General features: G+C 18.6%; 4 protein-coding genes across 4 annotated transcripts; 1 reads left to right on the top strand and 3 right to left on the bottom strand.

Annotated features, from left to right (window-relative positions):
• Positions 1–330: 330 nt before the first annotated feature.
• Positions 331–1,893, bottom strand: PGAL8A_00455300 (homocysteine S-methyltransferase, putative; the record flags this gene model as incomplete). Its single annotated transcript, XM_028673312.1, has 1 exon — positions 331–1,893. One exon carries the CDS (start codon positions 1,891–1,893, stop codon positions 331–333), a length of 1,563 nt encoding a protein of 520 aa, XP_028529776.1.
• A 967-nt stretch (positions 1,894–2,860) lies between these two features.
• On the bottom strand, positions 2,861–17,152 carry AARP1 (asparagine and aspartate rich protein 1, putative; the record flags this gene model as incomplete). Its single annotated transcript, XM_028673308.1, has 3 exons — positions 2,861–2,898; positions 3,046–3,202; positions 3,383–17,152. 3 exons carry the CDS (start codon positions 17,150–17,152, stop codon positions 2,861–2,863), a joined length of 13,965 nt encoding a protein of 4,654 aa, XP_028529775.1.
• A 2,192-nt stretch (positions 17,153–19,344) lies between these two features.
• Positions 19,345–21,268, top strand: PGAL8A_00455100 (conserved Plasmodium protein, unknown function; the record flags this gene model as incomplete). The annotated part of the gene is made up of 4 exons (XM_028673307.1): positions 19,345–20,284; positions 20,469–20,809; positions 20,935–20,996; positions 21,094–21,268. 4 exons carry the CDS (start codon positions 19,345–19,347, stop codon positions 21,266–21,268), a joined length of 1,518 nt encoding a protein of 505 aa, XP_028529774.1.
• A 614-nt stretch (positions 21,269–21,882) lies between these two features.
• PGAL8A_00455000 (pentatricopeptide repeat protein, putative) lies at positions 21,883–25,686 on the bottom strand (the record flags this gene model as incomplete). Its single annotated transcript, XM_028673306.1, has 1 exon — positions 21,883–25,686. One exon carries the CDS (start codon positions 25,684–25,686, stop codon positions 21,883–21,885), a length of 3,804 nt encoding a protein of 1,267 aa, XP_028529773.1.
• Positions 25,687–25,996: the final 310 nt, after the last annotated feature.

Here is a 25,996-nt window from a genome sequence, read left to right as displayed (position 1 = left end):
ATTTTTTTATTTTTTTTTTTTTTTTTTTTTCGTTATGTATTTTTAAAAAAAAAAAAAAAAAAAATTTAATTCATATTTTATAAAAACAAAATTTTTAATGAATATATATATCTTCTTTTAAATAACGAAGATAAATATTATATATTTTATTTAGTATTTTTATTAATAATATTATTATTCTTTTATTTATTTAAGTATTCTCAATTAATTTTTTTTTTTTTTTTTATAGAAATATTAATTAAATTAAAATAAGAAAAAATACATTTTGATTTAAAATAAGTAGGAAAGAAATTATCTTGAGATAAAAATTAGTTAGTTGAAGATTCAACATTATGAAAGTTGTTTTAATTTATAATCGATTAGAGAAATATCATAAGGATTGTAAAAGCAACAACCACCAAAACCATTAATGTTTACTTTCATCCATTCTTCAATAAAATTATAAATGTGATTACTTTTTTTTGATGAGTTTTGAAAATCAACTTTTTTATTAGCATCATCAAAAAATACATTTTTTAAAGATTTATTTGGAGAGCAAAAAAAATTGACATCATTAACATACCGATTTTTTTTTAAGTCATTCATAATACTTTTAACTATAGAATTCATTTGAGAATTTTCACTTTTATATAAATCAACATTGATATTATTATATTGGCATACATATTTTTTAAAAGGAAAAAATAAATCATAAACATATTCTATGTTAACACAATTTAATCCGATTGCCTTTATATATTTATTATAAGAATCTAAATATAATAATAATGAAACAAAATCAAAAAAAGAATAATCAGAACATCCAATATATTTAGAACTATTGCAGAAAAAGTTTATAATTACATTGTTATTAAAGGTGCTTCCGTAATATTTAATATAATTATAAAAAGTTATCACTTCTCTTATATTAGAACAAGTTGTTAAAGAAAAAAAGTTTAGTTTATCTGAATTTTTAGAAAAAGAACCTAACTTAAATTTGCAGTTAGATATAATTTCTTCATCTGATACATCTATATAATATTCTAATCCATAATTAAATAATTTCACATTTGGTGAAAACACATAACTATTTTTATTATTCCTTGTAGTTCTTGGTATCATTTCTATATTACTTTGTTTTGAGTTAAAAGGAATATTTCCATATAGTTTTAATTTTATATCGTAATTTTTATAAGGTTTAATATTTTTTTTTAATAAATTTTCAATATATTTATTATTATTCTTGATTTTCATTTTTCCTAATTTTTTCTTGTTATTCTTTTTCAGACTAGCTAACTCTTTGTCTTTTAAATTTTCCTTATTTTTATGAAAAACGCCTGAATATTCACTAAAATCTCGAAAGGCAGAACTATAGCATCCATTAGAAAAAGCAATATAATTATTTTTGTTTCTTTCTAATTTTTTTATTTTTTTCACATTTGTATTTTGTAATTTTAATTCATCTAAATAAATGTTTGTGTTAAACATATCATTCTCATGTAAAATGTTTAATTTTTTTCTAATATTTTTAAAATTTTCTAAATGTTCATATATAGAATCATTTTTACATTTAGAAAAGTCCAACAGAAATTCTCTATTTCTTTTTATCTCATTATATTTTTGTAAACTGTTATATGCAATATCTATATACGTATTTAATATGTCTTCACCTTTTTCTACACTAATATTTTTCTCTTTTAAACTATGCAAATTAACTTGAAATGTATTAGTGTTAATAATGTTACATCCGGCAAGAAAATAACTTAAATGAATGTTTTCTAATATTTTTTTCATTTCATTTTTTGTTATATCACTTTCATTATCATCATATGATAAAAAATCAAAATTATTAAAACCTAATCTTTCGAGTTCAGATATTTTTCCTCCATCCAGGGTATATATATATTTAGTCATTTTTTTTTACTAAAAAAAAAAAAAAAGAAAAAAATTAAAAATAAGTTAAATAAAAATACATAAAAAAGTATGATAACTTTATTTTAAAAAATATAATTATTGGAAATCTTTTAACGTTATATTGTTTTTAAAAAAAAAAATTATGTGTAGATTAAAAATTATCTTAAAGTTAGTTTATAAATATAAAATTTACAAATAAATTAGAAAAATATAAAGGATATAAAATCTGCATATATTTATACATTTGTTTATTTTAAATACATTAATAATAAATGTTGATAAATCTATAGATAAGCTTCATTGTTTTTTATAAATATTAAAAAAAGATTTATGCGTGTTTATATATTATCTAGAGAAAATATATAAAAAAAAATAAAAATAAAATAAATATAAATTCATATATGAATACAATTTAAAAAAAACAATACATATTTCATTTATGCAAAAAGTATTAAAAAATATAGTAAAATTCTAAAAAGTTTTTTGGAATATATTTATATTTAGTGAAATTTTATATTTTATATATTTTATTATTTCATACATTTCTATTGTGTATCTTCTTTACCAAAAAAAAAAAAAAAAAGTGGAAAAAAAAAAAAAAATTGTTCTATAAATGTATAATATTAAGGTAATAAAAATCTTTTAAATTTTCAATTATTATATATAGGATATAATTTATATAGATAAAGCTCCTATTAAGAAGAATATGCTTCTTTATTGATTATTTAGTTTGGATCTCCATTGATGAGTTATAAAAAATGTTTAATTATGATGTTTCTTTAATTTTTGTTAGTATTTTTAACGATCATGAATATTTAAAAATTAAAAAAAAAAAAACATAATTTCTAAGAAATTTAATTTGGCATTTAAATACAATCCTTTAAAAGAAAAAAAAAAAATTTATAAAAAAGAAAAAACAATTTAGTAATTAAAATGGATATATAAAAAGTATCATCTTTATATGAAATCATTCAGACTTCAAAGTTTGTTTATATATTTCAACATCTACGGAAAAAAAAAAAAAATAAAATAAATGTATAACAAAATATTAAATTTACACATATATATTTTAATGGAGTGAATAAACATTTAAAAAAAAAAAAATAAGAATGTGATAAATAAAAATATTTTATATGGTTTTTATATAATTACCAACTGCAGAATTAATAATAATATCAAATATTTTATTTAATTTATGTTGAGACATATAAAGATTTTTCCCTCTTTTTAAATGATGATCAACATCACCGTTTTTATCAACATATGGTCCACTCATGAAATCAAATCTGTTTTCACTTGTAAATAATACCTAATAGGAAAAATAAATAAATAAATAAATATATATATATATATATATATATATATATATATATATATATATATACAAGTAAAAAAATAAAATAATTATATATGAGAAAATTTAATTATCCTTAATATTAATAAAAAAAAAAAAAAAGTAATATTGTATTTTTTTTTTTTTTTTTTTTACTGATGATGTGTTTAAACATAAATATAAGCATTGATCTCCACCACATATAGTAGTATGATAAACACATTTACTAATTGTTTGTGATAATGGGCCTGTTGCATCATCACTTTCATGTAAGCATATAGTTGAACCACAGTATAAGCAGATAAGTATTTTTTTTGGAGATTTGTTACAACTTACACATTTTCTTTTAAAATGTTTTTTTATTAAAGTAAAATAATTTTGACTTGGTTGAAATAAAGAATTAGATGAAATAAATTGTTCTGAATTTTCATAAAAATCATGTAACGATATTGGAGATGCATCTATTTTTAAATATTTATATAATTGATACATTAAATAAAAATAAGGATGAAATATTAATTGCAATGTCTGATACACATATATTTTATCAAACTGATCATCAATATTTAATATATGTAAAAATATGTTGTATTTATTAATATCACTATAAAGATGAATGTAATCCAAATATTTTTTGGCCAAAGAATTATACTCATATATAGAAAAAATTATATATGCAACAAATTGTAAATAAATATTAGCTGATTTTAAATACTTTTTTAAAAATTTTTTATATAACTTTTTACAGGAATTTTTTTTATCTATAAAATTATTATTTTTTAAATAATTATAAAATATAAAAAATACTTTCTTAATATTTAGCATATCTTGTACTCCTTTTTGAAAATCTTTAGGATTTATATTCTTTCTTTCTCTTTTTATATTATTATATTTCCTTTTTCTTTCCTTTTCTTTTTTTGACTTTTTATTATAATCCATATTTTTATTCATTTTATTTTCATCATTTGTACTAACACAACTCATAAATGAATCTGAGTTATAATTATTATGTTTTGTTTTTATTTTTTTATTAACTGAATAGGACAATTTGCTATTACCTTTTTCTTCAATATTGATGAAACCATCTTTACACATATTATCCTTTTTAATATTTTGATTATATTCATATGTGTTATTTATAAGCTTTTTATTTGAAATGTTTTCATTTTTTGTAATATTTTCTTCATTTTCCTTACTTATGTTTTTTAAATTTTCACAACTTTTTTTATTATCATTATAATTTAAATTACTGTTTGAAAAAGAATTATTTCTTTGTTTTTTTGTACTCATATCTACATATGCTTTATTTTTTTCATTATCAAAAGAATAGCAAGTATTAAAATAGTCACTATTATTAATATAATCATTGTTACAACTGTTTGCTTCTCGATATGAATCCTCTTTGTCAGATATATTTAAATTTGATTTATTTTTTCCATTATAATTTAATTCATTATTTATCCTATCCTTATATTTAGTATATAATTTTTTCCATTTTTCAGTATTAAAAAAATCTTTTGAATATTTTGTATATTCATATTCACTTTCTTCATTTGAACTTTTAGAAAAATTATCATCTTCATCATAATAATAATAGTCATTCACATTTTTATAACTACTTTGAAAGTGTAACAATATATTTTGTATAAGGTAAAGAGGAATGAAATCATGTAAATTATATACATAATTATATAATTTTCTTATGTTATAAAAAAAAATCCTACTTAATCCTTTTTTTCTTAATAGCATATGGTAACGTTGAATCTTATTTGCATCTTTAAATTTTAAAAAACTGAAATTGCTTGTTTTATATCTCTCCGTATTTTTATTAGATTTATTAGATACAAGATCATCAGAACTACTAAAAGAGTTTTTCATAAATATATTATCTAAGTTATTTTTCTTTTTTGCTCTTGGTTTATCCATATCACTAGAAGAATTATTTTCATCACAATATGATAAGAAATTAGAAAGTTCATGAGTATTTTCTGAAGATGTATATGTATTATATTCACATTCATTAATATTATCATCATTTTTTAACTCTTCTGAGTTATTTTTCTCTCCTATATTTGTTACTTTCGTTTTATTTATATTATTAATTTTCTTAAGACTTTCTGAAATATCTATTTGTTTTAAATCATGTGGATCTACAAACAAATTAGAAGGGACACTTTTTTTTTTTCTATCTTTTTTTTTATTATCCACCATAACTTGATTATTAACATTGTTGCTGTTATTATATGCTGCTTCTGATTTATCATCAGAAGTTTTACTTTTAATTTTTTGCAACATTCTATTAAAGATGTTTATAAAGAATTGATCCGCATATTTATTTTTATTACTTTTTTTATTCCACTTTTTAGTTCTTTTCATATCTTTAATTAATTCTCCTACATCTAAAATTTCATTTAAAATACCTAAAGAAGAATACATACCTTCATAAAAATTTTCATTTTCATCATTATTATGATTCTCATTTTCTTTTTCTGAAACTCTTATTGATTCATTACTATTGAAACTAGCATCAGAAAAATTAATATTTTCAACTTTTTCATAGATTTTATCATCTACGGAAGATAGTAATAAATCATCTGTATATAAATCTAAACTTTCTTCTTTTTTATCATGTATGTGTTTTATTTCTTTTAATTTAAACAAAATAGAATAAAAATTATATATATAAAACAAGTGATTTGTAAAAGGAACACTTTCATACTTACATTTTAACAAATTGAGAATATTTGTATTCTTATATTCTAAATTTTCATCACGTATTATGGATAAAAATGTATCATATGTATCATTCATTAGATAAAAATCGTTAATTTCTTCATTGGAAATATTATATAATTTATATTTAAATAGGTTTAATTCATTAGATACTTTCTCATTTTTTGGCATGTTTTTTTGTTTTCCTATAATGGTTATTTTTTCTTTTTTATTTATATTATCCTTTTTGTCTTGTTCTTTTTCTTTATAATTATTCAGTTTGTCACCTTTATTTATATTAATATATTTTTCATAAAATGTATTGGAAAAATTCAACATATTATTATCTTTATTTATTTCGTTTTTGTAACAATCGTTATTAAAATTTGTCGATGAATTATATTTTTCTTCATAATTAACTATATCATTTGAAGAGTATTCTATATTATCATCTATTCTATTTTGCTTTTGATGAAAATCTTTCTCATCATCTATGAAATCGGATGAAAAAGAATTATGTTTATCCTTTTTTTCTAATACAGAATTTACGTAAGCATTATTATTAATAATAAAATTATAATCTCTTTTCATTACATTTTTACTTTTAATAAAATTATTGCTTCCTTTTTTCATATTATTTAATAATTTCTCTGAATACAAAACATGAAAACTTCCCCATTTACCGTTCTTTTTTTTATTATATAAAAACGAATAATAGTTGTTAAAATAATTCTCATATTTTAAAAAATTTGTACTAAGATAGATATTAATGGGCAAATAGCCATTATAGTATACATATTTCATATATTCATCATTTACCTCACACATAAGGAGCATCATTTTTTGTGTATCTTTCTTAAATTTTTTTAACTCTATTAATTTATTCATGGTTTCATATATAACAAATAATTTTTTTTTTTTATTATTTTTTCTTTTTAAGGTTTCATCTTCAATATTTATATTCTCATTTATTCTTTTGTTTTTAGTATGTATTTTTTCACAAAATTCATAGGATTGCATATTTGTACTATTCTTTACCATATCTGATGTATTATTTTTATGACACGAAAGAAACTTATTTTCTGAAATAATATTTCGTAAATCACTTATTTCAGAATTGCTGAAATAATAGGACAAATTCTGAATTTTTTTAAATAAAGAAAAAGAATTTATTTTATTTATTATATTAATATTATCATTAAATGAATTTTTTGGATTATTGTATTCATCATTTAATTTTTCTTTAACTTCGTCATTAAAAACATCATTAGATGTTTTATCTATATTTTCAAAAAGGTTATTTTTTGTTAAATCTTCTAATAGTGATATATCATTATTTTGTTTATCCTCTTGTGTTTTTAAAATTCCATCATTATTTTCTAGTACAAAATTTTCAAAAATAAATATATGAAATGATTCATGAAAATTTAAATTTTTCTTATCACAATTATTAAGATAATTAGTAAGTAAGTGTTGTTTTTTTTCTGTTGGGATATTTTCATCAAGGTTATTTGCATCTTCTTTTAAATTTATTGAGTAATTTGAATTTTCAATACTTATATATATATGTTTAAAAATATTATCAAAATTTTTCTTCATTTTATCGTAAATATGCTCTTCAAAAATGAAACGAACATAAGATTTAGAAATTTCTTTTATAAATATTTCATTCATAATTTGAAAACTTATAATTATTAGGGAAATAGAGATGAAATGCTGAATAGAACCTGGAGTAGTTAAAAATTGATTCAAAAAAAAATTCATAAATAATTTTAAGATATCAACCGATAATGGAATAAAAGCCAATTTATTTAAAAAATGAATTTGTTTTATCTTATCGAAAAATTTTTTATATTTATTAAATGTAAATCTATATGGATAAACATAATAAAAAGAAATTTTGTACATATTTTTCCATAATTGTAAATTAAATAAATTCGATATTTTTTCTTCTCTAACAATATTCAATTCATGTTTATATAAAAAAAGGTTTCGAACTAATGTTTCTATCATATTATTACATGATATATAATTTATATTTTTATAAAATATATTAATTAATATTTCATTATATAATATCCAATATATTTTATGCATTTCTACCGCTGTATTTATATTTCTCCAATATTTTATATTTAGTATATCACTTTTATTATGTTTTTTTTTTTTTAAAAAAATTTCATTGTTGGTTTCACTAGATGTTAAATGAGGGCTTTTATTATTTTTTCCCCTTCCATTTCTTCCAGAATCTTTTTTATTCATCAAAATTAAATCTTTTTTATTAATAAAACTTAAATCCTTTTTATTAATGAAACCTATATTACTATTATTAAAAAGAAAATCAGGATATATGTCTAATTTTCTGTAAATTTTCAGAATATCATTTACACTTATGCCCTTTATATCTACATCTTCATCATTATCTTCTACTTTTGTAGAATAATTAAAATCAATTAATTTCTTGTAACTTTCAGAATGATGAAGTATAGTGGAAAAAGTTGTTTGATCTTGATGGAATATTCTCCATGATATCTCAGTTATACCACCTAAGAGTATAATTGATTGCCTTAATGCCTTCATATCAAAAATAGAATCAAAATTTTGTTTATGTACTGTTTTATTATATATTTCATATATATTTTTATTAGTACTTATAATTCCCTCATATATATCAACAGAAAACCATGTTTTCATTGATATATTATGATCTTTTAAATCATCCGTATTACAGAGATATTGAAATTTAATATTATTATTACTAATATCATTTTCTTTATCTTTTCTATATTTTAGTTTCTTCTTTTCCTTTAAACTAACAGAATTTAATTCATCTATGAAACTATTATGAATTTTATCGGAGCTATTATAAGATTTACAAATAGAATCCACATTGTTGTTATCGTTTTTTATATTATCAATAAGTGGATAGTTTCTATCACAATTATTATTATTATCCAAGTTATCAATAACATCACTATTGCTTCTTTCCTTCTTATTATTATCATTATCAAAATAATTATATAAATTATCCTTAGTTTCACCATTTTTACTTAAATTGCTATATACACTGTCGAAGTCATTTGCATCACTTCCTGAATTATTATTAGGATAACACTCTGGATATTTTAAGGATGATGTCTGCAATTTATTATTTTCATTTATATATGTTTCAAAATTTGTTTTCAATTTTTTATCTTTTTGTTCATTCAATTCTTCAAATAAATCACCTTTTTCCTTTTCATCATTCACTTCACTATTATTATTGTTTGTTAATCTTTTGTTCTTATTTGATATTTTATATTTTTCAATAATATTTTCTGCATTAATTTCTTCATGGTTAAAATTATTTTTAATGTAATCTAAAAGGATTTTGTTAATTTCATAGTTTAATATTACGTTATTAACTTCATTTGATTCGTTAGATTCTTTTTCTATATTATTCTTATTTACTATTGAAGAAAAATAAAATTTCTTATATTTATTTTTTCCTATATAACTATACGTTTTATTTTGTATCATAAAAAATTCTATTTCTTTAATATATTTTAAAGGTACACTTACATAATAAGATAAAAATCCATTTTTATATCTATAGAAGAAATTTGAATTTCTATATGTAAAGGTAAAATCTTTATTTAAATAATTAAAAGTATTTTTGTACAAGTAAAGTTCACTTCCTCCTTTTTTTTTTTTTTTTTGTAAATTTAATGATACTTCTTTTTCGTTATCTATATTAACATTTTTTGTTTCCTTTTCTATTTCTCCGAAGTGAAAATTATTTAAGGACTGTTCATAATATTCCTCCTTTTTATTATACAGTTTATCATATATATTATTTTCATTTAAGTATATTTCACGTAATATGATTTTTTTATTGTGTTCATAATTATTAAAGGACAAGAGGTTTTTTAATAAAGATTTATTTATTAAGTTATGAAAGTTCAAATTAAAAATATCTTCATTTTTTTTATCCTCATCAAAAAAATTATATATTTTGTGATTATTCACATTATTTATAACCAAATCATTATTATCACTTTGAAACAAATTTTTTTTTTTATTCATTTTATTTTTTTTATGATTATATTTAAAATAAAATTGTTGTGGTATATCACTATCAACAGAATAATCAGAAGAAGATAAAGAAGTTGAAGAAGTACATTGAGAATAGTCACTTTTCTCTTCATTATTATAAAAAAGATCATTTATATTGTTGGAAGAATCATTATCATTAAAAATATTACTTCCTGTTTTCTCTTTCATATCTTTTTTATAAGACATATCAGTAAGATTATTTGTTAAACTATTATTATTTTCGTAATTTGATAATTCCTCTTTATTTATAATTTTATTATAATATAAATCATTAGCAAAATATTTGTCATCCATTATAAATGTATTCTTATTTTCACAATTATAATTCCCTGCAATTTTGTTATCAAAAAGGGAATTTATTTCACTTTTATTGTTAATACTTTTATTATGGTGCATATCAGTTCTATAATCAACTAGTGATTCCTTGGTATTTACTTCACACTTTTCTGAATTTGCTAGTACAGTAGAATAATTTTTTTTATTTTTTTTTTTCTTCTTATTAATTTCTGAATATTCACAATTCTTTATCAGTTCAGATAAATTTTTATTCGAATTATCTATTAAAAATTCTTCTTCATTACATTCATAAGTTCTATAATTGTCATTTTCTGATATATATCTTTTAGGTATATAAACAATAAAACAATTGGCTATACAACGACATAAAGGGCATGTAAATTCATACAATGTTGGTTCATTTTTTACACTAAATAATTTTCTATATTTCAATATTTTTGTATTATGCAAACAATTCGTATGTATAAAATGTCCACACGTATATAAAGAGGGGTATTTGCATGGAAATGAAATTTTATTTTTTTTAATTATTTTTTTTAGAAGATTAGTATGTGAAGCAAAACATATATATGCTAATAAATTATTTTTTGACATTCCTTCTTTACATAACACACATATACAATTTTTTTCTTTTAATTTTTCATATTCACATATGACATCTTTCTTGTCCTCTTCTTCATTTAATACTTCATTTTCATCTAACAATAATTCTTCATCCAAAAATTTACTAAATTTAATTTGTTGCTCTTTCATATTTTGCAATAAATCTTGTTGTTTCTTTTTTGCTATTTCTATAAATTCATTGTTATTATTAATATTTTTGCAATCATAATTTTCTGAAAATATTTTTTTTAATCTACTTATTATTGTATTCCTTACTTTTAAAAAACATTTATCTTCATTTGCATTTATGTTGTTAATACAGCTTATAAAATTATGAACCGCTATTTTATTTAATACGTAAAAACCTTTTTTCTTATTATTTTTGTTATCCTTTTTTTTTGATATGCACTGATTTTTTCCATTTAACGGATTACAATTATTATTTTGCTTCCTATAATTTATTTTTTTTATCAAGCTTATATTATCAAATATATAATTATCTTCATCATTAAAACTTGAATTTTCTTTTGATGTTTTCATTTTATCGTACAATTTATTATCATTCAAATAATTATTATTATTATTACTATTTTCATTCTTAGAGTTATTACCGCTTAATTTAGATAAATTAGAATAATATTCATTATTTACATCATTTATTTTTAATTCTTCTTCTTTTTCATTTTCTATTTCTACATTATCTTTTTTTTTATTGTGTAGCTCTTCATACGATAAATTTATACTATTATTATTATTATTTATAGTATCATTTTTTGTTTCAATCGAATTTTTCCTATATTTTTCTTTTTCTTCCTCGTCGCTAACTGAATGAGAATCATAATCCATATATGAATCCAAGTCATCATCTTCATCCCAATAATCTTTACAATTAGAATAATAAAACCCATTTAATTCTTTAAATGGATGCGTAGAATCAATAATAATACTTAAAATTTTTATTATTTTTATTAAGATATCTATTGTATTATTTAGATTAGAATTATTTGGATTAGCAATCATTTCATTCGTATCTGAAATTATATTTAAATCATATAATCCATTTCTTCTACCAAATAAATTTATTCTTACAGTGTTCGAATTTTCTGATTCAATTATATTAAATTCATCACCTGATGAATATTCATCAAAAGAAATGTTATTATTAGCATTTCTTGTTTCTTCGTTTCTTAAATCATCATTATTTGAAACATTAGAATTATTATTTAAAAGTGTTTCATCAATTACATTATTAATAATGTTATTGTCATTAATTAGACTTCGAATCAATTCAGACAATCCATCGGCATTTAAATGCCTGTAATTTCTATTAGCATTATCATCACCTAAATGATTATCTGTAACATTTACTATTTCCATATTTATAGAATTGTTGGGATTTCTGTTTATTAAAATTTCAGCAAATAATGTTTCATTGTCTCCGTTTTGATCTACAATTATATATGTGTTATTACTATTTGCAGTATTACTGTTATTACTTAAAACAATTTCGTTATTTGCATTAGAAGGATTTATAACATTATTAATATTGATTGAATTTTGATTGTTATTTAAATTATCATTGTTGGAATCCATTTGATTATTATTGTTACTATCGTTAGTATTAAGATGGCTATTGTTATCATCGTTATTATTATTACTGTTTTGATTTAATAAATTATATAAATCTAAATCATTTAAAACAGAAGTATCAGAAAAAGCACTTTGATTAGATAAATTGTTAGAAGAATTAACATGAGAATTATTAGTGTCATTATTTTGCGCTGATACTATACTGTTACTCTTTTTGTCATTAGTAATGTTTTCTTCATTTTTATAAGATTTAATATCATTTTTACTCTTGAGCTCTATTTTTTTTTGAAACTCTTCGTTAATAATAAAAATAGTCAATAGTACAGAAACTAAGCAACTATTTTTAAAAGTATAAAATAGTAAGTTTTGAATTTTTCTGAATGAGAAATTCATGTATTCCTTGTCTTCTTCTCTTGAACAACCGATATAAGAAGAATTTTCTTCTTTTATGCATTTTTCATTAGCAGATTGAAAATCTTTATATGGAGAAATAGGCCAAAAAGCATCATATAAAAACCACGAACTTTTATTTAATTTAATCAAATTTACATTACTTCTAGGCATATGAGTTGTGTATCCATATTTATTAACTAGTTCATAAAAACTTGGATGATGCCTAAATTGCTTAGGAAAAAAATCTTCTAATTGAAAATATTGAAAATCTTTTGATGCTAATAACTGAATCATTATTTTTTTCACATGATATTTACCTCTTTCTTTATATTTCTCATATGAGGTTTTTCTTGGAATGTTACTAGATTCAAAATAATATAACTCATTAAATATTCTAATAAGTAAATCATAAAAAAATTGAAAATAAAAAACATGGTCTATTTTTCTTGAATCTATATTTAATTTATTAGAATATATATCATTAAATATTCTATATACCATTTTTATATGATGTATTTGTATTTCCAAATAAATGTCACTTAATTTTCTTAAATTTAAATTCATTCGAAAATTTTTAAATATTAATTGATATAAAATTACGAAAGGATTTTTTATTTCTAAATCAATAAATAATTTCAAGTAATCATTCCATTCTAATTTTTTATAATTTATAGAATCAAATGAATCATTGTTTTCATTTTTAATATCCTTAACACTATTATCACTATTAGAATTATTATTATCATCGTTATTGGAATTATTTTCAATATTATTATTATCGTTACAAAAACTATTTATATCATTACTCCTGTTATCATAATTATTATTATAACTAATATTATTACTATCCTTATCATTATTATTAATATTATTCATATTATTGCTATTGTTATTAATATTCATATTATTATTATCGCTATTAATATTATTAGTATTAGTATTATTATTATTATTTTCTTCATTTATTCCACTATTATTATAAAGATTCAATTTATTATTAATAATATCATTATTCATATTATTTTTATCATCTCCAGATATACTACTTCTATCACATTTAATTTTTTCTTTTATTTTTGATTCCGTTATTGTTTTACTTGATTTATTATTTGTATAACTACTTAAAAAATTATAAAATGATTTAAAATCAATTTTTTTGTCATTTTTTGTTAATAAAAAATCATTTATATTGTTATCAATATTGACTCCATCAGTACTACTATTCCCCAAAAATATATGAAGGAAATCATCATCCTCATTACTACTATAAAATTTTTTCTTATTATATATTAATATATCTTCATTCATTTTACTATAATTTTCAATTAATTCATCATGATTTTCTATATATTCTATTTTATTTGTATAGTAAGACTCTTCTGTATTCATATTAACCTGATTCTTTGAATTTGTATCGTAACTTGCAACATACTCTACATTTGTATTTACTAAATCTATTTCTTTTTCATTAGAATCCACTTCATTGTTATTTAAATTTAATAGATCATTAGACTGTTCTAGGTCTTCTATATGATTTGTACTTAAACTTTCACTATATATTTTTTTAAAATGCTTTAAAATATCATCATCCATTTTTACTCTTTGATTTTCATACAATGGTAATATGTTCATCATTATCATCGAAAATTGAATTCCTATCAAATCATTTTGAAAAAAAGAAGAATTTTCATATTCATTTACCTGAAATATCATTTGAGGTCCATTTCTTACCCAATATCCATATTTAATTTCATAAATAAAAGTTAAAATATTAACATTTATAAAAAGTATATATTTTAACAATTTATATTTAAATAAGTTCATAAATTCAAATACATCTCTCATATATAAATCTATATATAATGGATTTAAATATATATGATGTTTCTCCTTATCATATTTTATTTCTAAAAATTCATTAAATTCTAAATTTTTAATATTTACCTTTTTTTCTATAAAGACATTTTTACATTTTGCTTTTACTTTCTTTTCTTGTATACTTCTTCTAAAAATAATTTTATTGTTTTCCTTTTCCTTTTCTTTTTCTTTTTCTTTTGAATTGTTAGAATTGATAATCCATTTAAAGTAACATTCTTCTAAATTTTTATGTTCTTTTAAATAATTGGCTATTCCTGTATTTTTTTTATCATCACAGTAATTTAAAAATGGTTTGTAATTAAATAATTTTATTTTTATTTTATTTCCATCTTCTTCATACCTTTGTTGTAATATTTTTCTTTTATTTATTGTTTCAATTTTATATTTTTCTAAGGAATAAAAGTCTTTTATATATTCTTTTATAATAAATATAGAATTATTTGAATTATCATTAAAAGAAATATTATTATTTCTAAAACTACTATTAGCATTTTCGCTAGTTTTTACGTTACTCTCATTATTATTGTTATTTCCTTTTAATTTACTATAGTTTTCTTCCATTTTCTTTAAATATATATATTTATACCAATATATATCATCAATACAGCGTTTGACAATATCAAAGTTTAGAATCATAATAAAAAATCGTACTAATGGAGAATGTAAGGATCTTAAATGCTTAAATCTTTTCTTCCTTTTTTCGTCCTTAAATTTGTTACTATCATTATTTTTGTTATTACTATTTTTGTCATCATTATTTTCGTTGGTACTATTTTTATCATCATTATTTTTCTCTTCATTTTTTCGTATATCATTATTTGCTATATTTTTATCTATTTCACTATTATTATTATTATTATTATTATTATTATTATTATTATTATTAATTTTATCATTTTCATCATTTTTTTTAAATATATCTACTTCTTTATTTATTGATATATTTGTCTTTTCTTTTTTAATATTATTTAAATATTTTTTACTTTTCTTTTTCTTATTTACATGCTGATCTCCAGAATCATCATTATAAGGAAATAAATTAAGTGAACATATATTTTCTATGGTAAGTTGATACAATAAAAATAGATTTCTAAAATTCGCATTTTGTTCTCTTTTACAAAAGTTTGATAATGGTTCAAATACACGAAGTAGATAATTTTCAATAGTTATAGAATAGGAGCTAGATAAATCTTCATAAATTATGTGTGTTTTAGTGTAGCGTACTTGTGAATTCATTCTGTGTAAGAGAGTTAACAAATTCAAAATTTTTTTTATTATATATTTATTAAATAGTATGATTTTAATTACTTCATTGTGATATAATAAATATTTTAAATCAACACAGATGCGAATAATAATTTCAATATCAGATCTCAAAAAATTTTTATGCATAACACATTTCGTTAAATCGTTATATACGCAAAAATTTTCGATAAGTTTTATTAAATCATTTAAAAAGTTATTTATAACTAGAGTATATGCTATTTCAGGGACAGTTAGAACTTGAACACTTAAACCATTTAAATTATTATCATTATATATTCTATCATCAACTACACGTACAACTAAGCTGTAATGCTTAGCTAGCTTGAAGGCAAATCTTTGTTTAAAATATGGATGGACAAATAAAGATAAATATAAAGAGTATAAAGATTTTTGAATTCCTCCATAAAAACAATAATGAAAATTTATTAAGAAATCTATTTTTGCTCCTGTAAATACTTCACATATTATTTGTCTAAATAAATAACTAGTAATACCTAAATCTTTAAAAAATTCAAAGGCATATTCAATATAATCAGCATTTACAAGAGATAAAAAATAACCATCTTTTAAAATAATTTCCTTAAATAAGGTACCCACTAAGTTTTCTAAATCTTCCTTAATCCTATTTTTTACAACACTATTTAATATACATTTATCAATTAAATTTTCTTCATTTATTCCCCTATGATCAAAACAAGATCCTTTAATATTCCATGAAGTATCCCCACAGTCACAACAACCTCCACTAGTATGTGTTAATCTGTAAATATGATTTTTATGATTTGATGCAAAAAAGCATTTTGCGCATATAGCGCATGTAGGATCTCCTTCACAATTATAGCATTTAAAAGCAAAACTTCCTTCTTTCCATTGTCGTGTGCATATTCCACTATTTCCATGAATTTCTTTTAATTTTTTATAAATATCTTCAAAGTTTTCGTGATTATATATTCTTTTTCTCAAATTTCTCATGACATCTTTTTTATTTGCTTTACCATCACCATATTCTTTTAATAAATATCTCGAAATTGTAAGCACTTCCTCCTTTTTGTCATTACAATTTTTTATTTTTTCCAGTTCTACATTATGCATTTTTATGAACTGTTAATAAAAGAGAAAAATATAATTTTTTGTAATAAGAATAGCATATTTAAGAAACTGTGTGCAAGCACTCAGAATATAAAGAAAAAAAAAAAATAAAATAAACAAAAAGTAAAAAATATATGAATTGCTTAACACAAAAAAAGATTTATTATTATTATTATTATTATATATATATATATATATATATATATATATAAGATTAATATCATGTATAATAATATGAAAGGCTAAAAATTAAAAAATAAAGAGCAAGGAAATAATTTTATACACCATTTATATGACATATATATCATGATTTTTATAAAAAAAACATGAACTGCGAATTAAATTTTGAATTAATTTTTTTATTGTTAACAAGATTATTAAATTTCTAGGAATGCTCCTATATTTATTTAAAAAAAAAATAAATATAAATATAAATATAATTATGCATATTAGTATTCATAAAAAAAAAAAAATACGTACAATAACAAAAAAAATATAATAGATTTTTATTATTTTTTAATTTTTTTTTTATTTAAAAAAACGTATTATAAAAAATAAAATCATTAAATAATTGGTAATATAAAATAAAAAATGTTAAAATGGATATTCTATTTTTATTTAAAAAAAAAAAAAAAGATGTATGCATTAAAAAGTTTATTGATTTAAAATTTTTTCTTCTCTTTATTCCTTATCAAATTGTCCTAATTAAATATTATGAGACGTTGCAGTTAGTATTTCAAAAAATATATCATTATATATATATAAAAAGTTATCAAAATAAAAAAAAAAAAAAAAATAGCATTTCTTTGAAAATTTTAATTAATCGTAGAATTAGATTAACGGCAAGATTTTTTTTCACATTTTTCATTTACAAAAGCCATAAAAAATAAAAATACCTTAATTCTCTAATAATAATGTATATATTTTTATCAGTTTTTATCACTATACAAAGAATTTCAATTTAAAATTTAATGAGGATAATAAAAATAAAAATGGAAGTTTCATTTTTGTATTATTTTTATAGTTATGTGAAATTTGAAATCACAGAAAACAACTATATGAATTTATTTCTAGAATAACAAAATTCTCTAAATAAATAAAACGTTTAATTTATAAAAAATTCTTTTTAAAATGAGTTAAGAGAATAGAAAAGAAATTATATAAGGCAAATAGAAAAGAAGATAAAAGGATGTTTTATTAATTTAGCTATATTATTAATTTCAATATTACGAAAAGAATAAAGAATCATTTATTATTAAAAAAAAAAAAAAATACATAATTACAATATAAAGTATACAAAATAAATTTAATAATTAATGCTTAACTTTTTATTTCATCTTAATAATTTATATGAATATCTTCATTAAACATATATCTAATATAGATTTATGAATGTGCAACAAAAAGAAAAAAAACTGTAAAAAGAATACAAGAATATACCATATTTAAGGAACTAATTTTATTTTTATGAAAAAAATTTAATTTTAAATTAATACAAACAAAATATAAAATTCTCGCAAAGTTCATTGGTTTACATATATATAATATTCATGATAATATAAGTATCACATTATGTAATAAGAATAAACTCCATTTAGTAAAATATAAAATATATCTTTTTATCTTGTCTACTTAGTATAATTATCATAGAAATAACCTTATAAAAATTATAGGAATGAAAAATTTAATATTTAATTCCTTCTGCATTTCTTTTTTTTTAATGTATCCATTCCATTTTTAATTACTAAATATTGTTTTATCTTGAAAAAAAATACTTCCTATTTTCATAATTTACAACCTTTCTTTTAATATGCGAAAAAATTCATAAAATATTTATTGTATGTAAAGTTAATGATTATATATATATAATCCATATCTACAAAATAAGAAAAAAATTTTAAGTCTCCTTTTAATATTTTTATTTACTGAAAAAAAAAAACTTTTATAAATATCTCTATATAAGTTATATGAAAAATGGATAAATTTAATTTTTTGAATTGCAATTTTTTAAATAAGATAAATAAATTTATTTATTTTATTTTTTTTTTTAATTTTTTTTTTTTTTCTATTTTAAAAAATAATTTTCAAATAATTTCATGGTTAAAAATTTTTTATTTTTTTTGTAATTAAAAATTTATTTTTTATTTTTATACTTTTTATTTTATATAATTTTACTTTTTTTTTTTTTTAATAAAATGAACAATTCATTAATTTCTCAAGTACTAACAGAAACAGAAATAATTGAACTTGGTTTAAATAATAGTTTAATGAAAACTTGTTCTTGTCCTTTTATTTTAAATAAGAAATATTTTATAAAAATTTGTATATCTTATTTATTAATTATTTTTTTATTTTTTTCAGTTTACATTACTATTATTATATTATTATTAAATAGTAATAAAACTGGATTAACTAAACCAATATCATTGATAATATATATTTACATATTTGTTTTTTTTTACGTTGATATATTTATAAGTAATATTATTAAGTATGATTTAGTAAAAAAATACAACTTAAAAGAGATTAGAAAAAGAATTTATGAAAATTTTCTTACTTCACAAAAAACTGATAGTTTAAAAAAAAATAAAAACGGAAAAGATAAAAAAAAGAGTGAAAATAAATATAAAGCTAAAAATGAAGGAGAAAAATTATTTTCTAGTGAAAAGTACTATGTCACTAATATGGAAGAAAATGAAAATGTTTCGATAAATGAAACGAAAGTATTTGAAGAAAGGAACTATTGTTTAGACGAATTAAAGAATATAAACGATTTTATTAATGTTGAATTATTAAAATATATTCAATATGAAAATAACAATTACACAATTAATAATAGTAAATTTGATATTTTTTTAACAATATCAGGGTTAATTAATCAATTAAATATTTTTTGTGATTTACTGTTCTTATTTTATTTATATGATTTTAGCAAAAATTTATTTATTGTTAGTTTATTTATTTACATATATTATTTGATTCATTTTTTTGTTATAATAAAATTTTCAATAATTATTATTCAATCATTGATAAAAATATATAAAAAATCTTTTTCAAATTCGCTTAAAAAGACATCATTTTATATAAAAGATTTTCTATCTTCTTCTTATCATAGTGTACAAGAAACATTAAAAAGTAAGTTAATAAAAAAAATTCATTTAAAATTAAAAAATTAAAATAATCCATGATTGTGAAAATAAATATTTTTAGTAAAATTTATGAATATTTATTTTTTATTCTTATTGCTTTTATGAGCTTTTCTAATGAGTATATATATGTATTAATATATTTATCATATTTCATTATTTTTCTTTTTTAGATTTTTTACAAACTTTAACATTAAGAGAAAACCATGAAACTTTAAATGAAAATAAATCAAATATATTTTTGAATAAATATACAAATTACAATAGTTGGTGTTTTTTTTATAAAGAGGATTATCATAATGATTATGAAATAAAAAAATTTCAAATGAAATATGATTCGATTAATAAATATAGCGAAAAAAAAAAAAAAAATATTATTAAAATAAAAATAAAGAAAAATAGAAACAATAATAAAATAAATTATGAAAAAGCCTTAATGCCTTCATATGTGCAATTTATAGCTAATACGTCCTATTTTTTATCCTTCTTTCATATACTTAATATAATGAAAGTTGTAAGTTTTTTTTTTTTTTTTTTTTATTTAACTGTTTCTAGATAATAATATATATAATGCTTAATTATATACTATATTTTTAAAATTTAATATCTTATATTTATTTAAAATTTTTTTTTTTTCAGAAATTTTTATCAGCTCATAATATTTATTCTCATATTAGTTTTACAATAGTGTTTTTTGTATGGTAATGATAAAAATATTAAAAAACAAACAAAGTAAAATGGAAGATAAAAAAAAAAAAATAAATTTATGCATAAATCTTTTTTTTTTTTCTTTTTTAGGAAATTACTATATATGGACGTTGTGTTATGTCTTTTAAAATTTTTTATCTTATTTTATACCGATGATAACTTAATTGTAGCTATGTTTTTACTTATTTCCATAATTAACATTTTAAATTCTTATTTAATAAACTTATTAGATCATAATTTATTAAATGATATTAATATAAATTAATTAAAAAAAATCAAATCATACATAATTAATTTAAAATATTTTGCATTTAACATAAAATTTTACTTCCATTATTTCTCTTTATTTTAAATGTTCCTTTTTTTGTGTTTTTTTTTTTTTTTTTTTTTTTTTAATAGAAAAAAAGAAAATAATTTATATTTTTAATATTTTTTTCTTTAACTAAATTTTCTTAAATATTAAAATAAAATTATTTTTGTCTTTAAAAATTTTTAAAATAAAAAATAATTTAAAATATTTATGTAGAATGTAATACTTTTAAGTTTTATATATAATTTATACATATGAGAAAAAAAAAAAAAAAAAAACAAAAAATAAAGGATTTTAATTAAATAAAATAAGAAAATATAATTACATTAATAATAAAAAAAAATTGAAATACAATAGAAAATTAAAAATAACCAATAATATTAATAAAAAATCTAGTAAGGTGAATTTACAAAAATTTTATCATATCTAAATTATATATATATATATATATATATAAACAAATATGAAATTATGAATTTTTTTTATTTTAAAGATATGATATTTGTTTTCTTTTTTGTTTAGTATAACATTTTTTTTAATTTTTATTTTTTATTTCCTATATATACATATTATTTTAAATCAAAAAAGAATGGTTTTGGTTTATCCACTTTTTTTGCATATGCTTCGCCTCCTTTTTTTTTATTTTGAAGATATTGACCATAAGGTAACCAGTTAGAAGATTTTTTATTTTTTGACATTCTTTTTTCTTTTTCAATTCTTTGTTTTTTCTTGAAAAACTGTTCTCTTACTTGATCTAGTTCTGTTTTTGTTTTAAATGTTCTTCCTTCCTTAAATAAATTTAATTCATATTCGTCAATATTAAGTTGAATTAATTGGTTTTCTTTTAAATTTTCTTCATATACTTCTTTTTTTTGTTGATTTATCATACTGTTAATTAATAATTGTATTTCTGTTATATGCCTTCCAACATGAAATAATTTTTTTATCATTTTAGGTGTTGGATATATTTTAGCTGCAAACATATGGCGTAAAATAAATAGAGTATGTTTTGATGATTTTGTTTTAATAGCTGCGTTTAAAACTATATTAAAAGTATATTCATCTGATTTTATATTGGTATTATTTATCATATAATTATATAAACAAATAACTTTTCCATAATCTTTTAATTTAAAAGATAACATCTTAAATAATATTTTAAAAGTATAATAATCTGGGATACAATTAAAATATGAATAATACTTTAACATATTAATAGAATATTCATAATAGTCACAATTAATATATAATAGAACAATACTATTTAACATTTTTGTGTTTATATTATTGCTTTCGTTAATAATAGCGCCATTAAACTGATTAGTAGATTCATTATTTAATTCATTATTATTTTTATTAATACCATTAATATTATTATTACTATCTGTATTATAACTGTTATTAATCTTATTATTTTTTAAGAGATCATATATTATCTTCCAAGCATATTTAATGTTATTGTTTTTTTCACTTAGTGTTATATTTTTATTTTTACAATTATTTGCAAATGTTCTGATAATATAGCAATACATTTCATTAGTTATTTTAATTTTATGTTTATTCATCGTTTTTAAAATTTCTTTTAATCTTTTTATATTACCATTGTTAGAACAAGCAATTATCATATACAACATTAAACGGCGATTTATTTTCATATCATTAGCTAAATAAATATTATAAAAATGAAAAACTTTATGAAAATAATCATTTCTTTTAGATAAGCAATTAATTATTTCTATTAACGTTAAATCTGTTACTCTTAAATTATTAGAAAGTATTGTTTCATAAAAATTTAAACATTTTTCTGCTTCTCCATTATAAGAGCAATTTTTAATCATAATAGTGTATAGAATTTCATCAGGTACAACATTTTTATAAGTTACAATATAATTAAAAAATTGTTCCGCTCTTTTATACAATTTATGTTTTATTAATCCATCTATTAAGGTAGAATAAATTGGTAAATCCACTTCTATTTCTTCTTTAATCATTTTTCTATATAAGTGAAAAGCACTTTTAATATCATTGTCTAATATATGTGCTTTAATCAAAATGCAAAAAGTATTTTTATTTGGAGTAAATAAATCTTTTATCATCTGTAGATATATTAATCTACTTAATTTAGAATTTTTTTGAACAACACATGTATACATTAAACTATTATATGTTTCAACATTTATTTTAAAATCATATTTCTTTAATAAATTAAAATAGTTAAATGCTTCTTCTTCTTTATTAAATATGATTTTACTTTTTATTAGCATATTAAAATCGTTTATTGTAAATTTATCGTCTTTAATTACATCATAAAATTTTAAGTCAGCATATTTTTTCATTTCTTTTATTTTTTCTTCTTTCTCAATGCCATAATAATAATTTATATATTTTTCACAATGTTCTAATATATATGGAGACATTTTTTCTTTTTTGAACATTTCATAATTTTCTTTTAATTTTTTGAACACATTTTTACTATTATCTACTATTCCTTCATAGGTTTTATCATCTATATTATTCATATTATATTCATCTTTCATATTTTCAAACTCATCAATTAAAATTATATCATTATTTTTTTCACTTTTCAAATTATTCATTTGTTTATTTTCACAACTTTCAAAATTGCTTGTTTTTTTAGTCTCATTACCTTCCATATTATTCATTTTTTCCTTTTCAAAAATTTTTTGTTCTTCATATGTTGGTTGTAAAATTTCGGAGTTATTTAAAAAAATATTTGTTATTCTCTCCTTTTCTTCCTCTTTTATTTTTCTAATTTTTTCAATATTTTCTTTTTCTTTATCTTGAACTTTATTTTGGACATTATTATTGTCTTCCAATATATTTATATTTAATTTTTTCAAAAAATGAGATGGTGCAATTTTTTTTTGTAAATAAGTCAATTTGTTCTTATTAATATTATTTTCTCCATTTATAGTATTTTTGTTATTAATTTCAAACATTTCATTATTTCCATCATTATTTATTAAAAATTCCGATTTTTCATTATATTTTTTGTCACTATTATCACATTTAACATTTAAAACATTTTTATCACATTTCATATGATTTTTATCTTTTTCTGTTTCATTTTTTTTTTTGTTTAAATTATTTTCACTATTTGAATTATCATTTTCTAATGAATTAACAGGTATTCCATTTGAATTTCCTTGAATTATACAATTCAATTCTGTAACATCTATTATATCATCATTTTTATTTTGATTAAAAGGTATTAACTTCCAATCAACTGATCGATGAACTTTTCTTTTTAACCAAAAATAAATATCATTATTAAAAATATTTTTCGCATCACTATTTTTGTTTATTTCGTTTTGCATATTTTTTTTCTTTTTGCAATTTTCTAATATATCTTTTTTTCCTATTTCTGAAAATATTGATATATTTAAATTATTATTTAAATACTTAAATTGCATATTTATATTATTTTCATTGTTTTCATTCTCAACTTCGTGAAAATAATAATATTCATCATTCTTACCTTTCACCATTTTATTATAATTTTCATTACAATTTATTTCATCATTATTTTCATTACAATTTATTTCATTATTATTTTCATTACAATTTATTTCACTATTATTTTCATTACCATTTATTTCACTATTATTTTCATTATATTGATTATTATTTTCTTTAATATATTTAATTGAGTTTTTCATATCATAATTAGAATTGTAAAAGTTATTTTCATCATTTATTTTAAATTCTTCGTATTTATCAATCAAATACATATAGTCATAATTATTTCGAAATATAATTCTGTCCATTAAGTATTTTTTTTTTTCCTTTGTGTAAAATAATTCATCAACTGCGTCTTTTATATTTTCATTATGTATATAATTTTTTTCATGTAAATTATTTAAATTATATTCATTTATTTTCTCATTATTTAGGATACTTTCTTCATTATTATTTTGTAAATTAATGTTTTTTCCTACTACATTTGTTACTTTATTTTTGTCTTCTTTTTGTTCAGCACTGTAGCCTCTTAAATGAACAAAATGATTTTGTGAAAAATCATATTTTTTATTTACTTCATTTAACTCCTCACTTTTTGTATTATTTTTTTCATATGTGCCTTCCTCTTTTTTGTTATTCTTTAATATTTTTTTTATATTTACTCTCTTGTAGCATTTCAAATTTTTATTAGTATTCAAATTTACAATATTTTTCTTTCTTTTAATTAGCTGTCCCAATGTTGAGTAATTATTTTTCAATAGTTTTATTTTACTGAAGTTTTCATTATAATTTAGAGATGAAAATTTACTCCCAATTTTTGTTTTACAATATAAAATTTCTATATTGCTTAACGCATATTCTTTAAAATGTGAAAAAAGTATTGAGTAGTTCATATCTTATATCATTTCTCTATTTTATTTTTTATAAGCAAAGAAAAATAAAAATAAGTATTTTTTTGTGACACATTTGTTCCCATTTAGTTAATTTTCCCATTAATATTTTAAAAGTGCTTATTTTATATACAACATATATATATATATATATATATATATATATCTTATTTTCTTTTATCTCTTTAAATTGTAATAACTTTTTTTTAATATTTTTAATTAAGATTTATTAAATATGGAATTTAAATAAGTTTACATATATTTTTTTATAAAATTTATGTTTTTTTTTTTTTTTTTTTTTTTTTTTTTTCAA

Source organism: Plasmodium gallinaceum (assembly GCF_900005855.1).
Source record: "Plasmodium gallinaceum strain 8A genome assembly, contig: PGAL8A_v1_130, whole genome shotgun sequence".
Taxonomy (NCBI): Eukaryota; Apicomplexa; class Aconoidasida; order Haemosporida; family Plasmodiidae; genus Plasmodium; species Plasmodium gallinaceum.
The sequence above is the reverse complement of the archived record's forward strand: the minus strand, read 5'-3'. Positions and strand labels throughout refer to the sequence as shown.